We start from the raw sequence: 22,984 nt of genomic DNA on the forward strand, positions 1-22,984 counted from the left end.
GAATTGTAAAATTTGATTTCATGCCACCTTTAAAATCACTGATTTCTCTGGATTTAAACATTCTGGGAAACATTTGGGATAATGTACACGAGTCAACACAATATATAACTCTGATCTAGTGGTTTTTGGATATTTTAATACAAAAATCTTACATATTGCACCTTTACGGCACCAATAAATGTATTATATTGCTCACAAATAAACATCTCAATTGTCTATGACAAGCTAATTAGGTATTGTTTTTATATTCAAATACATTTTTATATATTATTATTATAAGTATTTCCTGCAAGAAAGGAGCGACAGTATTTCCTTCTCAATCATTTTGCATGGATTGTCAGCTGATCATCGCTTGACCAATCACAGACCAGCTGATGACGCAGACGAGGCTGTAAACAAGTACAGTATAAACAGACACGCGCTCGGAGCGCCTGTGTGAACACACTCACACACACACACACACACACCGCCATGGACAGAGTGAGTCTCTCTCTTTCTTCTTCTTCTTCTTCTTCTTCAGTGTTTATGTTTGTTCAGTCTCTCTGGACCCTTACTGTAGTGTGTGTGTGTGTGTGTGTGTTCTTACATCATCGCTAGTGATGTAACAAAACACACATCGCGCAAATCATAACCTGTAACTGCACTTCGAAAAGAAATATATAATAAAAGCTGAATTATTTCTGCACCATTAACTGTTAATTCTGTCAGAAACAGTGACCCTGGAGCACAAAACCAGTCATAAGGGTCGATTTTCACAAATCTGAAAGCTGAATAATAATCTTTCATTGATGTTTGATTTGTTAGGGCAATATTTAGCCGAACTGTTTGTAAATCTGGAATCTGAGGGTGTAAAAAAATCTAAATATTGAGAAAATCTCCTTGTCCAGATGAAGTCTTTAGCAAAGCATATCACTACTAATAATACATTTATGATATTTTACAGAATATCTTCATGGAACATGATCTTAATATCCTAATGATTTATGGCATAAAAGAAAATGTCCACATGAAAAAATACTATAGTGTTTTTGAACCATACTATAGTAAAGATACTACAGTAAATTGTAGTATATTATAGTAAAATTACTCTAGTAAATACTATAGTGTTTTTGAACCATACTATAGTAAAGATACTGCAGTAAATTGTAGAATATTATAGTAAAATTACTGTAGTAAATACTATAGTGTTTTTGAACCATACTATAGTAAAGATACTACAGTAAATTGTAGAATATTATAGTAAAATTACTGTAGTAAATACTATAGTGTTTTTGAACCATACTATAGTAAAGATACTACAGTAAATTGTAGAATATTATAGTAAAATTACTCTAGTAAATACTATAGTGTTTTTGAACCATACTATAGTAAAGATACTGCAGTAAATTGTAGTATATTATAGTAAAATTACTGTAGTAAATACTATAGTGTTTTTGAACCATACTATAGTAAAGATACTACAGTAAATTGTAGTATATTATAGTAAAATTACTGTAGTTAATACTATAGTGTTTTTGAACCATACTATAGTAAAGATACTACAGTAAATTGTAGTATATTATAGTAAAATTACTGTAGTAAATACTATAGTGTTTTTGAACCATACTATAGTAAAGATACTACAGTAAATTAACAAAGTGTAGTAAATACTATAATATTCTACAATTTACTGTAGTATCTTTACTATAGTATGGTTCAAAAAAACTATAGCATTTACTACAGTAATTTTACTATAATATTCTACAATTTACTGTAGTATCTTTACTATAGTATGGTTCAAAAAAACTATAGCATTTACTACAGTAATTTTACTATAATATACTATAGTATTTTTGATGTGTTGTTGGCTATTGCCTCAGGTATACTCGTGAGATCAGGACTCCAGGGCCACAGATTGTGTTATTTCTTAGTTTTGATGACTTTATTATGTGGAAAATAGAGAATGTGTATGTCTGGTCAACACAGGCTCACATTAGTTGTATGTAATCAATATGATGTGGCATCTCATCTCTAAAATCAGGAAAACACTGGAGGACTTTGGGACTCGGTGAAGAAAGCAGCTTTTGTCATTGGATCTGGGCTTTTCTTCCTGATCGGGTTTAGAAACTCTGTGACATGGTGAGCAGTTTTGCCTTCTTCTACCGTGTGTTTGCCCTGTCCTTCCATCGTTCATGATCTGCTTGTGTTCCAGGCATTTGCAGAGGTTTTGGGGAGCGTCTGGAGATTTCTGGCAGACTCAGTGGACCAAACTTCACTTCGCCTTGGGTGGAAATGAGGCGGCCTTGTTTTTTATCGGTCAGAGAAGTCGTAAACCTTGTTTTTAACCTTTATGCGGCGTCCCCTCTGGATATTGATTATGAAATGTTCATGCCTCTGTTGTTCTAGACAGAAGCATATCGATCTGTGTTAGTCTCAGTCTGGACCTGATTCATTAAATTACCCACGAGTTGAAGTGTTTTCTGCCCTAATAGGAATAGTGAGTGATGTTCTCTGTGGTGTTGAACAGGGACCATGCTGGTGCCAACGCTGTCCTTCTGGTTGTTTAATGCCCTGCTGATGGTGGTGGACTCCACTGGAAAGCCAAGCTTCATCACACGCTACAGGATTCAGCCTGACAAAAACAACCCGGTACCCATTCATTCATTAAATAAGGGATTTAACCCCTGAACTGCCCCCCCCCCCCCCCCCCCCCCTTTGAGAATACACATGAAAATGCACTATCCAAACTCAAAGGGCTGTAATTCAAGAATGCGTAGACCTAAGTTTGGTCTTGATTTACAGAAGACACTCGACAGATTAACGCTGAAGTGAAAGCATTTCAAAATATGAAAGTGTGAAAAAGTTATGGACGTTTAAACTTACTGTAAATAAAAAATACTGTACTAAATATTTTTTATTTTATATAAAATAAATATCTTAATCTAAAATTACTATAAAATCAAAGCCATATGTCTAATCAAGTTGTGTTCCAAATTTGAAGTTGATATCACAAAAATTAAAGTCCCCATGAGATGTTGTTTAGGGCGCTGTACCAAAAACAGCCACCGGGTGTCATTCACATTCCATTGATTGTTTTTTTTAATGCAGTTTCCTGTAAATTTCTGTCCAAATGTCACTTCCATCACAAAACAGTCACCAAATATGGACCCTTGAGACTCAGACCTTTCCGACGATATGTGTTTTGTCAAGATTAGAAAATATTTTGATTATAAAGTCGTTAAAATAAATGTTGTAATACGAAACATGACGCCGCCCACTAGGGAGAGGAGCCCGCTAGAAGAATTTAGAGTACCGGTTCCATGGTAACACAACGTCTGATTTCAAAACGGTTATCACAGGATGAATTTTGAGTTCATAAGCTTTCAAATGATACATAATTTATGATAATTACTCAAATATATGATACGAAAAAAAGGCGATTAAAAAAAGAGCGGCAGTGGGACGGTGACAGTTAAGGAATAAATTGTAAATAAGAACGGTAACAGAAGTTCTAGGTCTAATTATAGCCTATATAGTTGTGAAGTAATCCATTTAAACTCTTTGCAAATAATATTTTTGAAAATATGCACATTCACTCTTGTTTGTTCAGTATGTCTAAAATGTCAAAAATGTCAAAAATTTTCTTGTCTCGTCACATTTAAATGCCGCCTCATCTGTCATCAAGTTATACATGATTGCATATTTTCAATTCTAAATGGTGAAATTACACTAAAAAGTTTGCGTCACTGTGGGCCATTAAACATATCCATGGTAAAACAGTTATCAAATATGAAATGTTTTGCTACGTATATCTTACCACGCTAAAACTAAAAGCGTCACACTCATCTTCATTGAACATTAACATGGGGTTTGGGGGGGTATTGTAAAAATCCTCCAAAAAACGTACCCGTGTTGAGTAATCAGTAAAATGAAAGAAAATGAAAATGAAAGTATACATAGTGTATGTTAATTTTTTTATGTTATCACTATCAGCCCTATAAGAAAATTTGGCCGATAAATAATGTATTATTTCCTTCAGATGCACTCGTCACTGTGATGGTGTTGAATTGCTCTTAAATATTATATAAAAATGTGGATTTATCGGCCGATATATCGGTTATCGGCTTTCAAATGCAAATAATTATCGTTATCGGCCAAAATGTTCATATCGGTGCATCTCTAGTATGTTTACAGTGTTGTTCAATAAAACCATAAGGTTAATTACTTTTGAGACTGTATAGATCCAATTATTAATAACTACAAATATCCGATTGCTCGAGTAATCATCACATTAATTAGCAGTTACTCCCAGTATAACGGAGACCCAGATCTTGCTGAGGCTGGGAAATATATTTCATATTCACACAATTATTTAGCTGCCAAATGAAAGATAAAGCAACATTAATGAATATTGCACTGATACTATTTGACCAGTGCGTTTCTTAAGATCCTTACTCATAAGTAATAATGCAGTTTCAATAGCATCTCTGATTTAAACGTGAAAAGGCGACGATTTAAAAATAAAAATGATGTTAGAGTTGGTGTTTCAGTGAAAACTCTTTAGTGATTAGTTTCCAGCATCGCACAAAGATTTGTAGGGTTTATTAGTAAATATCTGCAAATATCAGTGTGTATTGATATATGAGTGTAAATGTTCTTTGGGTGTAAAACACGGCTCAGTCTGTACTGTAGCTCAGTCCTGTTTTTAATGAACACACTGGCCTGTACAGTGATAACTCTCTCTGATAACCGGCAGCACTGATTATCATTTCAGCACGCATGGCATGAATTTAGATGAACAGCATATGTTATCAGACAGTCATAAACTCTTCCATGTTTAGATTATGCAGTGTGTCTGGCTGTTAAAGCAGAGAGACGCTCAATAATGGCCATAAAGTTCAGAGTTCACTGACAGTGTCAGTCATTATATGAAGCAACATGTTTTTAAAAGTCTGATAATATTAATCTGTAAAAGGTTTTCCATTCAGATTATGTTTACCCTAGAGTTACCTTTACCTTAGACACTCTACTAACTAGAAGTGATGTCAGCTAACTCTCTGAATTTACGATTTATAAAAATACTTTTAACCACTATTTTTAAGATTGGCCCTCGAGACACTTGCCAACAATAATATCTTAGTCTAAACCTAAAGTAATATTGACCAGCTATATAGCATTTTAAAGCTTTCAGACTCTAATTTTCATATTTGGTGACTGATTTTCAAAAGAGATGACAGATTAATAGCGATAGATTCGTCATTAGTGATGCGAGGCCAAACTATAACGCGCGCTCTGACTCTTTCCATATCATTTTTTATATGCATTTTAGAGATTGAATTCAAATCAATTATTAACATTACTGCCCAAACTACTTCTGAGTAGGATGTCTACTTCATAGATATTTTGAAAAGTATGAAATATAACGTTCAGATCACTCAAACCATATGGAAATGGAAGAGTCTACATGTCATCTAGTGGAAAACGTTGGTACTGCGCACAAAAACATCTTTTTTTGAGATATCAACCTAAAATTTGGCACAGAATTTGTTCAGATATTTAGCTTTGATTTTCTTGAAGTTTTAGAATTGAACATGTTTTGTAAAATGTATATTTTATATAAAATATTTAAAAAAAATTATGTTTTACATGTTCATAAACTATAACTTATTTTAAACTTTACTTTTACGATTGGAAAACACTGCTTGATGAAGTTGTTGATCTCAGCACTTCAGGACTAGAGTTGAAGTGTTGTGTATTTTGTGTCTGTAGAGTTGCTTTTGATTATCTGTCCTATACGGGGCAAACTGACCCACAAACAGCAAGAGTGTATAATATTTTGATATGCACATTTCACAACGCATCAGCATGTTGAAACTTTGCATGCATGTTAATGACCCTAAATGAGAAAAAGTTACACAATTTCAAGAAAAACAATGTAGGTTAGATAGTATTTCAGATAGATTGAAAAAAGAAATTATAGCTCATTTTTACCATTTGTGGCATACAAAAAAAAATGGGGAAAAGCAAATTTTTTTTAGCTTCATAGGTTAGTAAAAAATTAAAATAACAAAATATAACCCAGAAACTGTATTATTTTGGGTCTCTACAATTGCCTTAGAACATTCAAATATGCGGGTCAGATTGACCCGTGAACATCACGAACGTAACAGTAAATGTGTGTGTATATGTCAAAACTAGGGCTGGGCAAATTAACGCGTTAACGCGGGCGATTCATTTTTTCAGCTTAATGCAATAAAAATATTTAACGCAAATAACGCAGCGTCCGTTTTTATATCCATTTTTGCTTAGCGTTACATGATCATCACGCTCTTATTCATGTAAATGCTTCCAAGCGCAACAAGACACAAGAGAACACGCTGTATGCCAATGTCCTGTGTGTGTGTGTGTGTGTGTGTGTGTGTGAGTGTGTGTGTGTGTGTGTGTGTGTGTGTGTGTGAGTGTCATTGTCCTGTCTGTGTGGCTGCGTCTCATGTCAGCTAATCAAGGGACACACACACACACACACACACACACACACACACACACACACACACACACACACACACACACACACACACACACACACACACACACACACACACACACACACACACACACACACACACACACACACACACACACACACTCACACACACACACACACACACACACTCGACGCACAGACTTGCGTCAGTCTCCTGCCCACATCGAGTTCTCTTTTGCTCTTGAACAAACAATAACAATAACACAGAGAATTTAGAGTATTCTCATATTAGGGTCTTAAATGAGTTCAATAACGTCTTAAATTAACTTAAAGAGTTGTGAGATAATGAGATGTGCGGACGCTCTTAAAGTGACAGTAGCACTGATGATGATGTCATTAATGTTCATTAATGAACAACGGGAACAGAGGAAAGTGATGATTCATCTATATTTCAGTTATTATTTATGCAGTTAAGAAAGGTGTTTGATAACTATTACATTTCTGTATATGTCTGACAGGGAAGACCATGGGTAAATATAACATATTATAATGGGTTTATGTAAAGATTGATTTTAAGTTTACTTAAATTAAAAGTAGTTTTTTTAAAGCCTAATAAATGTTGAGATTGTCATCTTTCAGTTATACTGTAATGTAGTCATTAATGTTTCATAGAGACATCAGTGATTCTGGCCTTCATTGATAAAAACATGACAATACAACACATATTTAACATATGCTGTCTTTAAATTGTTTCTACATTAATTTGTAGTTTAACTGAAATTATTACAATATCAAAATATTAAAAAAAAAAATATTAAAAACGTGCAATTAATCGCGATTAATTACAGAAAAAATGTGATTTAGTAAATTTTTTTTAATCGATGCCCAGCACTAGTCAAAACACATCAGTGTGTTGAAACGTTGTATGCATGTTCATGACCCTAAATGAGAAAAACTCACAACATTTTAAGAAAAAAAACACCGGTTTACTGATATTTCTGACAACTTAAAAATCTACATGGGTTAAGTTGCCCCTTAAGATGAGTGTTTGTCGGGCAGGTGGATGCGGGCCGGCTGCGGCACGCGGTGAAGACGGTGCTGTTTAACCAGGTGTGTCTCTCGGGGCCCGTGGTGGTTCTGACCTTCATGCTGATGCAGTGGCGCGGGGACCCGTGCGGCCCCGAGCTGCCCAGCTTCCACTGGGTTCTGCTGGAGCTGGCGGTCTGCGGCCTGATGGAGGAGATCCTCTTCTACTACACACACAGGTCAGCGGCTCACTGCCTTCACACCTGCTGACAATAGACATGCCTTAACCAATCAGGAGCTTGCTCTAGTAGTGACAAACATAGATATCCACAGGGCTCGACATTAAGCCTTTGAACACGCAAGTAAATCTGTCATTCACGTGTCCAAGAAAAAAATTAGCTTGTCCGGATTTTATTATTTTTGTAAATATAATCTATTCTGAAGCAATATTCTCACCAGTGTTCAGTCAGCTTTGACATATTTAAATATGCATATTTGTGATATTTTTACCTTATTAAAAAGGGCATTTTTCCATAATCGTATTAAATATAGGGTATGCTTCAGCTTTCCTTTTATATTTTCAAATTTGATCAATTAATTAAATTAGAATAAGACACTATAGGCTGTTACCAATCAAATTAAATTATTTAGACTGAAAAATTACAACTGCATTAAATAAATGTTATGAGATTATTTTAAATATTTTTGAATATACAAATAAGAAATGTTGGAAAGATGAAACTAAACCACCATTAGGGGGCGCTGTGACCGTCTGAATGAGTGATTCATTGAGTCGATTCAGTTAAACAGATGATTCATTCAAGAATGAGGCGTTGTTTACGAACAGGTCAGTGAATCTTTGATTCAACCGATTCATTCAAACGCTGAATCATTCACTAACACACACACACTGATGCTGTGAGATGTGTTACGGTTCTGCTGTGATCTTTGTTTGGAACTATTTTTCGCTGCTGATATAGAACAAAAACCGTCAATAATGCATCTAAAATGTAAGCGACTTAATGTTAAATTGTTTATGGAGCTGGCGTATGAAATCAGTCATTTTCAGTCGTGATGTATTCAGGAAAACACACTCTTGTTAGTGTAATGTTGTTTAACTGTATCATATGTTATAAATATAAAAACTACACAATTTTAACCGTGTAACGATATGTTAACTAACGTTAGTTTCTCTTTATGAGCGGCACTCATTTGTTTTGGATTTTCTCCTCGAGGCTGCGAGAGCCTTAACAGCTCAAGCTTGTTAACGTCAGTTCTTTTTATATTATTCACTATCGTATCGATCTCCACTTACACTGATGCAGAATCATTATTGCACTGGTGATTCCCTAGTTATTTTTTGTTTTTTGTTTTAACCAGGACACTTGTCCGCTGGGCAAGTAAAATTACTTTTCACTTGCCCCTTCAAAATATCCACTTGTCCCGGACAAGCGTTAATGTCGAGCCCTGATCCATAATAAAGGCTAGATGTCTCGTCCGCTGCTGGCCAATGGAGGTCGACGTCTGTTCCTGGCGGCCATCTTGTCACAGTCAGCTCGCTCACTCATTGTGTTTTAATGGTGCGTGTACTTTTTAAATAACCATAACTTGCTACATTTTCAAACTGTTTGTTTTTTTATAAGCGTCAGAGATGTAGTTATGACACTGCATACTTATGAATAATTATTCATAATTTGTTCAAGCATCCAGAATTATAGCCACGTTAATAACGTTTGTAAGAAACCAAACCATTTGTAAATCCGTCCAGATTTGAGCGAGATAAGAGTATTTGTGTTCAGATCACTCGCCTTACATCAGGAGCCGCCAGAAAGCTGGCCTGTGACAAGATGGCCGCCAGAAAGCTGGCCTGTGACAAGATGGCCGCCAGAAAGCTGGCCTGTGACAAGATGGCCGCCAGAAAGTTGGCCTGTGACAAGATGGCCACCAGTGATGACGTTAGAGACTCCGCCGTAACACATTTAGCCTTTATTATGGTGATTATTTATCTATGGTGACAACAATGAGGACACAATCATATGTGGATACCCGGAGCTGTCGACACATCTTCATACTTTATAGAAACAGGAATAAAAGGATCTTGCTTGGAATAAAGTGAGTGAGGAGGTGGGTCAGTCTGGAGAGCTGCTCTTTACTCAGTTTGAGCTCTACATAGAGTGAGTTCAGGGGGATTGGGACACATTTAGCCATTGAGACGACTTGGAGAAAGTGTCCCAATCCCCCTGAATACACACTATTGAGACTACAAGCTAGCTAAAGCCGGCACATTGAGCTTATTCGCCGTATTTTAAAACAATCCATGTCAGCCATTTCACAACGAGACGAGCCGCTGGCAGAAGCCCCGCCCATGAGGAGAACTCACGTCTGTTGTGAAGCGAATGAAGCGAGGAAACTCAACATGTTCACGCGTCGCGCAAGTCCTGTGAACGCACAGTCAGACGAGAGGACCGCGAGGTCATTCAATGATAACTGTGATTACATCAACATGCAATATCGTTGAAGAAAAAAGACTCTTGAAAATCTTGTACATATTGGAGACAAAAATTGAGCTTTCACGCTTTGCCAGATTGCAATCATTTAAATCTCCCAATAACAGCTTTTCTGTTAAACGAACACGTTTTCTACCTGCTATTTTCCTTGATGTTTGCTGTCTGGCAACCATGCTTATGCGTTCTCTACACTGCAGAAGTGCGGAGTAAGCTGGAGCTTCTGCTTCACTGAAAGTGTGATTCAGTCGCTCGTGTTCCTTCACGAGCCGCTTCTGCTGTTTTCTCTGAGTAAATCTGCCATCAGACTCTCAGTGATGTAATAAATCCAAACATCAATCTCAACTATTTGCGATTTGCTGATGCTGAATATCTGCACTTATACCATGTTCTGTCTGAACACTCGATTCTGATTGGCTGGAAGGTGAATCACTGTTCTATATTAATGCTCTGTTTTCATTGAAGTGCACACACATATACGTACAGATATACGTGGAGATCACGCTGAGCACACACACACACACACACACACACACACACACACACACACACACTAAATGAATAGAGTTTGTACAGCGCTTCATGCGGTGCTGATGGTTTCAGAACACCAGTGTTGGGGAAAGTTACTTTGAAAAGTAATGCATTACAATATTGCGTTACTCCCTTAAAAAGTAACTAATTGAGTTACTTAGTTACTTTTTAAGAAAAGTAATGCGTTACGTTACTTTTTCTCACCTGGGTTGGGCTTGTTTTTGTTTTTGTTTATAACAAAAAGTTATATTTTTGTGCTACGGTAAAGACCTCTTCATACCCAAATGTAAATAATGCGCCCCAGGCTGAGGTAAAGATGCAGATTCCCTCATGAACACTAGAGGGCGCAGCTCTGGATAATGGAGAATAGATGCAGGAGAAAAAAGTTTTACCAATAAAAACAAAAAATCTAGTAATTTTCATCATCAAAGGTCAGCAGCAAGACATTGGTCAATTAAATATAAAGGTAGATTATGCATAAAAATAGTTGTTTTATTTAACATTTCATTATTGGAGGTTTGCATATACTCTGATTTAGCATTTGACTGATTTTATTCATTTTGAGGAGGACAGAATCTTTACTGTGCAAGTGAGATAAATAAATGCTCACATTTAGTCTAGAACTACAATAACCCTCATGTTCACACACACACACACACACACACACACACACACACACACACACACACACACACACACACACACACACACCTCTGCACTAACTCAACATGAGGGCAGGAGAGCTGTCAGTCAAATTAATGTGAAAAAGTAACTCAGATATTTTGTTGTAAATTTGAAAAGTAATGCGTTACTTTACTAGTTACTTGGAAAAAGTGATATTACATAACTCAAGTTAGTTGTAATGCGTTCCCCAACACTGCAGAGCAGGATAACAGAATCAATGACGCAAACTTCATCAGATATCAGACGCATTCAGCTGTAAAGCATCTGTAGTGTCAGTGTTGATTCAGTGTAAAGTTCATTAATAATGAACCCGGTTCAGCTTTATCTGTTGGCCAACTGTTCTCGTGCTCATCAGAGTTTCAGTGATATAGTTGCCTGTCCCTCATCTGCTCCTCCAGGCTGGTTCACCATCCCTCGCTCTACAAGAGCATCCACAAGATCCATCACGAGTGGACGGCTCCAGTGGGAGTGGTGGCGCTCTACGCTCATCCGGTGGAGCACGTGGTAAGACCCGCTCCGATGTGAAGCCGTATGTGTGTGTTGAACGCTTCATGTGTGTGTGTGTGTGTGTGTGTGTTGAACGCTTCATGTGTGTGTGTGTGTGTGTGTGTGCAGCTGTCCAACATGCTGCCGGCTCTGGCGGGGCCGGTTCTGCTCGGCTCACATGTGGCCACCACCAGCCTCTGGTTCACCATCGCTCTACTGGTGACCAGCATCTCCCACTGCGGATACCACCTGCCCCTGCTGCCCTCGCCAGAGTTCCACGACTTCCACCATCTCAAGTAGGTCCACTTCGCCAATCAGGGCCTTACATTATAGGCCAACCCCAAATAATACAAAACAGTCCCTTTTACAGTGGTGTCAAATAGGGCTGGGTAAAAAAAAATATCGATTTCTCGATTTTAATCGATTCTCACTTTTACAAAACAATATCGATTCTTAAAGCGTTAGTTCACCCAAAGATGTAAATAGTGTCATTAATGGCTGAGCCTCATGTGGTTGGACACCCGTCAGACCTCCGTTCATCTTCAGACACAAATGAAGATATTTTAGTGTAAATCTGATGCTCTGAAAGGCCTCCATTGGCTCAACTTTACACTCTCAAGACCCTTAAAAGACACTAAAGACTAAAGTTACAAAGTCCATCTCACTACAGCGGCTCTACAATAACTTTATGAAGACGAGAATAGTTTCTGTGCGCAAAAAAACCCTAAATAACGACTTATATAGTGATGACGATTTCAAAACACAGCATCATGAAGCTTGAGAGCATTATGAATCAGTGAGTCGATTCAGCGGTTCAGAGCGTTATGAATCAGTGAGTCGAATCAGCGGTTCAGAGCGTTATGAATCAGTGAGTCGATTCAGCGGTTCAGAGCGTTATGAATCAGTGAGTCGATTCAGCGGTTCAGAGCGTTATGAATCAGTGAGTCGATTCAGCGGTTCAGAGCGTTATGAATCAGTGAGTCGATTCTGCGGTTCAGAGCGTTATGAATCAGTGAGTCGATTCAGCGGTTCAGAGCGTTATGAATCAGTGAGTCGATTCAGCGGTTCAGAGCGTTATGAATCAGTGAGTCGATTCAGCGGTTCAGAGCGTTATGAATCAGTGAGTCGATTCAGCGGTTCAGAGCGTTATGAATCAGTGAGTCGATTCTGCGGTTCAGAGCGTTATGAATCAGTGAGTCGATTCAGCGGTTCAGAGCGTTATGAATCAGTGAGTCGATTCAGCGGTTCAGAGCGTTATGAATCAGTGAGTCGATTCAGAGCGTAATGAATCAGTGAGTCGATTCAGCGGTTCGAATCGCCAAATTTCAGCAGTTTGGCTGTTTGACACACGATCTGAATCATGAATCGACTCACTGACTCATAACGCTCTGAAGCTTCATGAGGCCGTGTTTTGAAACTCTAGAGCGGAGCATTTTGCTAATTATATGCACCATTACAGAGGATATTCATATTCAATGTTCTTCAATATTTAATAAATCTGGCAAGTTTTTATGACAGCCACCCTTTAAATGTTTATATTTAACAAAAATGTAAAATAATCATAATTCCATTCCAATTATTTTTTTTTATGTAATTGTAAAGTTAATATTTTAACTTTATTATTATATGAAAAAAACAATTTAATGTCATTTAAGTGTTTGTATACAAATCAGTTAATTTGTACCTTCAATATTAGTCGGCTAATGTAGTATCAACTGACTCCCATAGTTTACAACATTAGTTCAGAAATGAGTTTTCCTTGAGAAAATGTTCCATGTATTATACCTGATACATATCCAAAATAATCCATATTAAATCGAAAAGAATCACAAATCGAATCGAAAGCTTGTGAATCGAAATTGAATTGTGAAATTTCTGTCAATACCCAGCCCTAGTGTCAAATGTTGACTTTTGTCACTATTATTTTGTTTATACACTATATAGTCAGTAGTGTTGAGCCGCTCCTCCACATCTCTGAGTTCAGGTGTTCAACACTTCATGACCACAGGTGTGTAACTCCAGCTCTAGTGCAGACGCTTCTACACACACTAGAGAGAGAATGGGCCGCTCTCAGGAGTGTGTGTGTGTGTGTGTGTGTGTTCGCTTCTACACACACTAGAGAGAGAATGGGCCGCTCTCAGGAGTGTGTGTGTGTGTGTTCGCTTCTACACACACTAGAGAGAGAATGGGCCGCTCTCAGGAGTGTGTGTGTGTGTGTGTGTGTGTGTGTGTTCGCTTCTACACACACTAGAGAGAGAATGGGCCGCTCTCAGGAGTGTGTGTGTTCGCTTCTACACACATTAGTGAGAGAATGGGCCGCTCTCAGGAGTGTGTGTGTGTGTGTGTGTTCGCTTCTACACACATTAGTGAGAGAATGGGCCGCTCTCAGGAGTGTGTGTGTGTGTGTGTGTGTGCTTCTACACACATTAGTGAGAGAATGGGCCGCTCTCAGGAACTCTTAATGCTTCACCAAGACATTTTGGACAATTTCATGCTCCCAACTTTATGGGATCAGTTTGGGGACGGCCCCTTCCTGTCCCAGCATGCACCAGTGCTCAAAGCGTCTCCATAAAGACATGGATGAGGAGTTTGGTGGAGGAACTGGAGTCCTGACCTCAACCCGATAGAACAGCTTTGGGATGAATTAGAGCGGAGACTGAGAGCCAGGCCTTCTCGTCTAACATCACAAATGAAGAATCCCCATAAACACACTCCTAAACCTGGAGGAAAGAAGAGCTGGAGAGCTGAAGCTGGTAGAGCGACTCCATATTAAACCCTATGGAGTGAGAATGGGACGGCATTAAAGCCTATGTGTGTGTGTGAAGGGGCGGCACAACACTTTTGGCGATATAGTGTATTTACAAGTTAAATTCCAGAAGTGAAATGTTAGTTTTTGTACCTCACTTTTTTTTCTAAATACTGTATATTTGTTCACAGAAACGACCTAATGTCCACCTCTAAGGGTTAAAAGTAATGCACCAATCATGATTTTTCATGGCCAAATCCAAGCAAATTGAGATATTCCAGTTTTACGATTTTAACATTTTTTCTTTAAGCAAATTTATTTAATTATATATTTGTCTTTGTTTAATCAAATTGAATGGTTCTTTAAACAAAAAAAAGTAGCCATTTGAAATTAGAGGGCATTTTAATCACGATCCGAACAAAGATGCCACACACACACACACACACACACACACACACACACACTAACATGAGCAGGTGCTTTTGTGTATAATTTCAAGACCTAAAATCATCAGACGGACTGAATGCAAAGGCGGCGCTGTACAGACGTCTACACACTTCATAATATTCCCACACAAGTTACATTTCAGAAAATCACTGCAATGCAGTTTGGTTACACAAGGCTAAAACATGAGGGAAGAACTGGCTGTGATTTATGGCATCTGGTGCTTATAGTGCAGTGAGACGAGGCTTGCGGCTGTGAGGTAGAGTTGATCTGTGCTGTTGCTAATCAATGAGCCTCACCTGTGCTCCACATTCAGCTCGTCACCTTTGACCTCGAGATAATGGCAAACTCTGTTCCACTGAGAGCTCTCCGTGTGAGGACACGTACAGGAAAACTGGCAATCATGTAACCGAGTCAAAACTAATGTCCAGGCCATTTTCAGTGAGTTCCACTGATGTGCAAATACCATCTCCTCCGTTTACAGTTGCTATGTGCCACCAGTTTAGTAGTAAATGATCGCCTCTTCATTTTGTATGTGCTTTCTTTCATCAGTCAGGAAGAGTGAGTCTACACTAAAACGGCCACCATTTTGTAGTCCATTACCACAGAGCACGACTTGCTTGGGTGATCGCATATATCCTGAATATAGATTATGACAATGTAAACATGCAATTTCTATTGGAAAAAGCTTTTTTTAGGAGGAAAATCAAAGGCAGCACTTTGAACAGGATGATGGTGGCATCCCGAACTTATCACGAAGAGATCAACTATACAGTACAACCTTGGCTGAATCCGAAATCGCCCCCTAAACCCTCAATCACTGTTCCTTATGTTAGTCCACCCACATGAACAAATACTATAGTATATTACAGTAAAATTACTCTAGTAAATACTATAGTGTTTTTGAACCATACTATAGTAAAGATACTACAGTAAATTGTAGTATATTATAGTAAAATTACTCTAGTACATACTATAGTGTTTTTGAACCATACTATAGTAAAGATACTACAGTAAATTGTAGAGTATTATAGTAAAATTACTCTAGTAAATACTATAGTGTTTTTGAACCGTACTATAGTAAAGATACTACAGTAAATTGTAGTATATTATAGTAAAATTACTCTAGTACATACTATAGTGTTTTTGAACCATACTATAGTAAAGATACTACAGTAAATTGTAGTATATTATAGTAAAATTACTCTAGTAAATACTATAGTGTTTTTGAACCATACTATAGTAAAGATACTACAGTAAATTGTAGAATATTATAGTAAAATTACTGTAGTAAATACTATAGTGTTTTTGAACCATACTATAGTAAAGATACTACAGTAAATTGTAGAGTATTATAGTAAAATTACTGTAGTAAATACTATAGTGTTTTTGAACCATACTATAGTAAAGATACTACAGTAAATTGTAGTATATTATAGTAAAATTACTGTAGTAAATACTATAGTGTTTTTGAACCGTACTATAGTAAAGATACTACAGTAAATTGTAGTATATTATAGTAAAATTACTCTAGTACATACTATAGTGTTTTTGAACCATACTATAGTAAAGATACTACAGTAAATTGTAGAATATTATAGTAAAATTACTCTAGTACATACTATAGTGTTTTTGAACCATACTATAGTAAAGATACTACAGTAAATTGTAGAGTATTATAGTAAAATTACTCTAGTAAATACTATAGTGTTTTTGAACCGTACTATAGTAAAGATACTACAGTAAATTGTAGTATATTATAGTAAAATTACTCTAGTACATACTATAGTGTTTTTGAACCATACTATAGTAAAGATACTACAGTAAATTGTAGTATATTATAGTAAAATTACTCTAGTAAATACTATAGTGTTTTTGAACCATACTATAGTAAAGATACTACAGTAAATTGTAGAATATTATAGTAAAATTACTCTAGTAAATACTATAGTGTTTTTGAACCATACTATAGTAAAGATACTACAGTAAATTGTAGTATATTATAGTAAAATTACTCTAGTAAATACTATAGTGTTTTTGAACCATACTATAGTAAAGATACTACAGTAAATTGTAGAATATTATAGTAAAATTACTCTAGTAAATACTATAGTGTTTTTGAACCGTACTATAGTAAAGATACTACAGTAAATTGTAGAATATTATAGTAAAATTACTGTAGTAAATACTATAGTGTTTTTAAACCATACTATAGTAAAGATACTACAGTAAATTGTAGAATATTATAGTAAAATTACTCTAGTAAATACTATAGTGTTTTTCAACCGTACTATAGTAAAGATACTACAGTAAATTGTAGTATATTATAGTATGTACTACACTTTGTTAATTTACTGTAGTATCTTTACTATAGTACGTTTCAAAAACACTAGAGTAATTTTACATTACATTTACTATAATATACTGGAGTATTTTTTCATGTGGGCACTAATATAGTTCACTTGAAGGAGTGAATCGGGACAGCCGTTGAGTGAACATCAGCTGTACTAGATAATGTCCACTATGGTTTCTGACACCACTAACGCCCGATGTGAGAGTAATGGGGTGATTTCTGATTGATTGCTTGACCTCTGACTCTGTTGGCCTGCAGGTTTAACCAGTGCTATGGTGTACTGGGAGTGCTGGACCGGCTTCATGGGACAGATGAGAAGTTCCGCAGCTCTAAAGCGTACGAGCGGCACACCGTCCTGCTGAGCCTGACCCCGCTGAGCCAGAGCATCCCTGAAAACCACAAGAAAGCGCAAGATTAACACTGTGAACTCTGCATCACTTACACAAGAGTCCCTGCCAACATCAGCAGGTGTAATCGATCTGGAGTATGGACACACACTCCTGCGTTCAGCTTCAGGTCATTCAACCTAAAGCTCTCGACTGATATAAGCAGATCATTTACTGCATTACTGAAGCTGCTCTCTCTCTCTGTGCTGGTCTGGGACTCCGCCACAGTCTTGTTTATGGCTCTTAATCTGTGTGAGAACAGCACTTATACAGCTGATCAATTATTTAATACTTCTGATCAATGTTTTAACACTAGTGATGGTGTCTTGAAATGAGCGGTTCGTGACTGATTAAAACTGACCTGACGCACTGGGTGTGTTTGCATTATTGATAATCAGAGTAAAATAACAACAGAACCAGAGTGTGTATGAAGGAATGCATAAGGCCCACACAATTTAACCAGTCATTATTTCTCAAATGTACGTACTTGTGATTCAGCCCACATGAAAAAATACTGTAGTATATTATAGTAAAATTACTGTAGTAAATACTATAGTGTTTTTGAACCGTACTATAGTAAAGATACTACAGTAAATTGTAGTATATTATAGTAAAATTACTGTAGTAAATACTATAGTGTTTTTGAACCATACTATTGTAAAGATACTACAGTAAATTGTAGAATATTATAGTAAAATTACTGTAGTAAATACTATAGTGTTTTTGAACTATACTATAGTAAAGATACTACAGTACATTAACAAAGTGTAGTAAATACTATAATATTCTACAATTTACTGTAGTATCTTTACTATAGTATGGTTCAAAAACACTATAGTATTTACTACAGTAATTTTACTATAATATTCTACAATTTACTGAAGTATCTTTACTATAGTATGGTTCAAAAACACTATAGTATTTACTACAGTAATTTTACTATAATATTCTACAATTTACTGAAGTATCTTTACTATAGTATGGTTCAAAAACACTATAGTATTTACTACAGTAATTTTACTATAATATTCTACAATTTACTGTAGTATCTTTACTATAGTACGGTTCAAAAACACTATAGTATTTACTACAGTAATTTTACTATAATATTCTACAATTTACTGCAGTATCTTTACTATAGTATGGTTCAAAAACACTATAGTATTTACTAGAGTAATTTTACTATAATATACTACAATTTACTGTAGTATCTTTACTATAGTATAGTTCAAAAACACTATAGTATTTACTACAGTAATTTTACTATAATATTCTACAATTTACTGTAGTATCTTTACTATAGTATAGTTCAAAAACACTATAGTATTTACTACAGTAATTTTACTATAATATACTACAATTTACTGTAGTATCTTTACTATAGTATGGTTCAAAAACACTATAGTATTTATACAGTAATTTTACTATAATATTCTACAATTTACTGTAGTATCTTTACTATAGTATAGTTCAAAAACACTATAGTATTTATACAGTAATTTTACTATAATATTCTACAATTTACTGAAGTATCTTTACTATAGTATGGTTCAAAAACACTATAGTATTTACTACAGTAATTTTACTATAATACTCTACAATTTACTGTAGTATCTTTACTATAGTATGGTTCAAAAACACTATAGTATTTACTAGAGTAATTTTACTATAATATTCTACAATTTACTGTAGTATCTTTACTATAGTATGGTTCAAAAACACTATAGTATTTATACAGTAATTTTACTATAATATTCTACAATTTACTGTAGTATCTTTACTATAGTATTGTTCAAAAACACTTTAGTATTTACTACAGTAATTTTACTATAATATTCTACAATTTACTGTAGTATCTTTACTATAGTACGGTTCAAAAACACTATAGTATTTACTACAGTAATTTTACTATAATATACTACAATTTACTGTAGTATCTTTACTATAGTATAGTTCAAAAACACTATAGTATTTACTACAGTAATTTTACTATAATATACTACAATTTACTGTAGTATCTTTTCTATAGTACGGTTCAAAAACACTATAGTATTTACTAGAGTAATTTTACTATAATATACTACAATTTACTGTAGTATCTTTACTATAGTATGGTTCAAAAACACTATAGTATTTATACAGTAATTTTACTATAATATTCTACAATTTACTGTAGTATCTTTACTATAGTATAGTTCAAAAACACTATAGTATTTACTACAGTAATTTTACTATAATATTCTACAATTTACTGTAGTATCTTTACTATAGTACGGTTCAAAAACACTATAGTATTTACTAGAGTAATTTTACTATAATATTCTACAATTTACTGTAGTATATTTACTATAGTATGGTTCAAAAACACTATAGTATTTACTAGAGTAATTGTACTATAATATTCTACAATTTACTGTAGTATCTTTACTATAGTACGGTTCAAAAACACTATAGTATTTACTAGAGTAATTGTACTATAATATTCTACAATTTACTGTAGTATCTTTACTATAGTACGGTTCAAAAACACTATAGTATTTACTAGAGTAATTTTACTATAATCTACTACAGTATTTTTTCATGTGGGAGAGAATGAATTCATGAACAAAATCCTGCATACGCCTCTTCCAGATGTGAAATGGAGCTATAAATCTATAAAGTGATTGTAAATTGTGCAGTTGAATGGAGTTTACCAGGTTTACCAGACTAAAATGCATGTTTGAGCTGTTTTAACCGAAAGCGTATCTTAAAATATGTCCGTGTCAAGATGCACACCAGCCATATTTTTTCTAAGGCACATTTATGTGTATTGTTCAAATTCACGAGCCTTTCGTCGTGTTCGGGATTAAATCCACTAAGTTTAACTACTGTAAATAAAAGTATCAGAGAAAAATTCTCTCACATCTTATAATGTGTTAATCAACCTCAGTCCTGATCAAAAAATCCAGGATTTTTACTCTTTAATTGCCAAGTTCATAAATGATGTCACTGATTTGGGGAAAAACACACAAAATGACTTATTTTCAATATAAAAAGTGGTTGTGGAGTGGATTTTTTTGTACCTTTTATCACAGTCTGGAGTATGTGAAGGATTAGGAACAACACTAGCTTTGATGCGTTGTTAGTTTAGGTGCAGCATCAGATTTGAATGTTTTCTCACTCATTTATATGCGGTTATACTCCATATAAAGCCAGAAACTAAGTTTTGCACAGGCTCTAAAGGGTTAATGGTGCCACCTGGTGATCAACTGTAAAAATTACACATTTTAGCTCTTCCAAACAGGGTAAAAACCATCAACAATCAGAAATGCATGGGTATATGGTGTCATGGCTTTGCAAACAAGAACTGATGTTATAATGGTGCAAAAACAGCCACGGACAGTAAGTGAGCGAGAAAACATTCAAATCTGATCAAAAACTAACAATGCATCAAAGACAGTGTTGTTTCTAATCTTTCACATGTCCAAGACTGAGATAATAAGTACAAAAACTCCAGTCCACAACACTTTTTATATTGAAAATAAGTCATTTTGTGTTTTTTCCCCAAATCAGTGACATCATTTATGAACTTGGCATTTAAAAGGGTAAAAATCCTGGATTTTTTAAAAAACATTTAGTATTTTTAATCAGGACTGAGGTTGATTAACAGATTTATGCGAAAGAAAGAAAGAAAAAAAGAAAAAAAAAAAGTATCTGATCATTTTTGCAGCGGTTTAATTTAGTGGATGTTTTCTAGTGAATTTGCCCAGAGTGTATCGTTGAGTTTGTGAACATTTTCAAAGCATTTCCCCAAATGTGTGTCAAAAAATAAGATTCGTCACCAAAAATCATTCCATTTGCTGAAACACAGAGAAAGTTGTGGCCGAATTAAGACTCAAAAACACCCCATAGTGGACGAAAACATCCCAACAGCACACAAGGGCTAATGTCCTAACTGAACTAAAGCCTAATCCTGAGCCCTGTCCGTGAAACCAGACCTCACTGTACTTAATATATTTCTTATTTCCAAAATAAATCATTTAGACTTATTTAGGTGTATTTCGGGCATGTTCTTGTTTGTGGCTGTCAGACCGGCTGTCAACCTCAGTTCCTGGAGAGCCAGACTGTGTTCAAAATCGCCCCCTATACCCTCAATCCCTACATTACTCCACTAACACAGTCCACTTGAGTGAGAGAATGAACACTAGCGAGTGAATTCAGACAAGAATAATCATCTGAAACTTAGCTAACTGTAGTACCAGTAGTAGTGAAAAGATTTATCTTGAAGTCTATTATGGAAAGTAGCATGTATAAACCATTTTAATCAACTGACAATAATTTACACCGGTATGATATTACGCTGTAGCCACATTGGACCACATCAGGAGAATCCAATGGGAGCTTTGGGATGAAGTCAGGGGTTCATGAAATCGTGGGAGGAATGGCTGGAAGGCAAACTAAACAGCCGAAGCATCCGCAGATGTATATAGCTGATACCTGACACTTGTAGACACTGAAAGTGTTACTTGAGGTCCATTTACTGAACCCATTCACTCATGTTCCTAATCTTCAGACCAAGTCTGCAAAACTACAAGCACATTACATGTTTGAAAACAGTTTGCTATTGTAAAACAAACTTTTTGCAAAACTCTAAACAGTTCTCTAGATTAGACATCACTCAAAACTAACAGCCCTTGCGTTTCATTTAGAAAATACAGCCAATTAAATGCCACTCATTAACTGATTACCTGTCCTACACCAATGTGTGAAAACACATACACTGGGGCAAACAAGTATTTAGCCAGCCATCAATTGTGCAAGTTCTCCCACTTAAAAAGATGAGAGAGGCCTGTCATTTTCATCATAGGTAGACAGAATGAGAGAGAAAAAAAATCCAGAAAATCACATCATCTGATTTTTAAAGAATTTATTTGCAAATTATGGTGGAAAATAAGTATCTGGTCACCTACAAAAAAGCAAGATTTGTGTCTCTCTCAGACCTGTAACTTCTTCTTTAAGAGGCTCCTCTGTCCTCCACTGGTTACCTGTATTAATGGCCCCAGTTTGAACTGGTTATCAGTATAAAAGACACCTGTCCACAACCTCAAACAGTTAGACTCCAAACTCCACTATGGCCAAGACCAAAGAGCTGTCAAAGGACACCAGAAACTGCACCAGACTGGGAAGACTGAATCTGCAATAGGTCATCAGCTCGGTGTGAAGAGATCAACTGTGGGGCAATTAAAGACATACAAGAGCACTGATAATCTCCCTCGATCTGGGGCTCCACGCAAGATCTCACCCCGTGGGGTCAAAATGAGCACAAGAACGTGAGCAGAAATCCCAGAACCCCACTGGGGGACCTAGTGAATGACCTGCAGA

General features: G+C 35.9%; 1 protein-coding gene across 1 annotated transcript; it reads left to right on the forward strand.

Annotated features, from left to right (window-relative positions):
• Window positions 1-379: 379 nt before the first annotated feature.
• faxdc2 (fatty acid hydroxylase domain containing 2) lies at window positions 380-20,297 on the forward strand. Its single transcript, XM_079834223.1, has 10 exons — window positions 380-480; window positions 2,021-2,118; window positions 2,192-2,295; window positions 2,507-2,628; window positions 7,523-7,728; window positions 11,607-11,712; window positions 11,824-11,990; window positions 17,496-18,220; window positions 18,786-19,349; window positions 20,159-20,297. Exons 1-8 carry the CDS (start codon window positions 472-474, stop codon window positions 17,653-17,655), a joined length of 972 nt encoding a protein of 323 aa, XP_079690349.1. The 5' UTR covers window positions 380-471; the 3' UTR covers window positions 17,656-18,220; window positions 18,786-19,349; window positions 20,159-20,297.
• Window positions 20,298-22,984: the final 2,687 nt, after the last annotated feature.

The sequence above is a fragment of the Gobio gobio genome (genome assembly GCF_949357685.1).
Source record: "Gobio gobio genome assembly, chromosome: 14".
Classification (NCBI taxonomy): domain Eukaryota; kingdom Metazoa; phylum Chordata; class Actinopteri; order Cypriniformes; family Gobionidae; genus Gobio; species Gobio gobio.

Bases quoted from the DNA above. Each gene is read 5' to 3' on its own strand.
- faxdc2 (XM_079834223.1), top strand. The intron at 2,296-2,506 runs GTCAGAGAAGTC...GGTGTTGAACAG, and splicing joins GGCGGCCTTGTTTTTTATCG to GGACCATGCTGGTGCCAACG. The intron at 11,991-17,495 runs GTAGGTCCACTT...GTTGGCCTGCAG, and splicing joins CACGACTTCCACCATCTCAA to GTTTAACCAGTGCTATGGTG.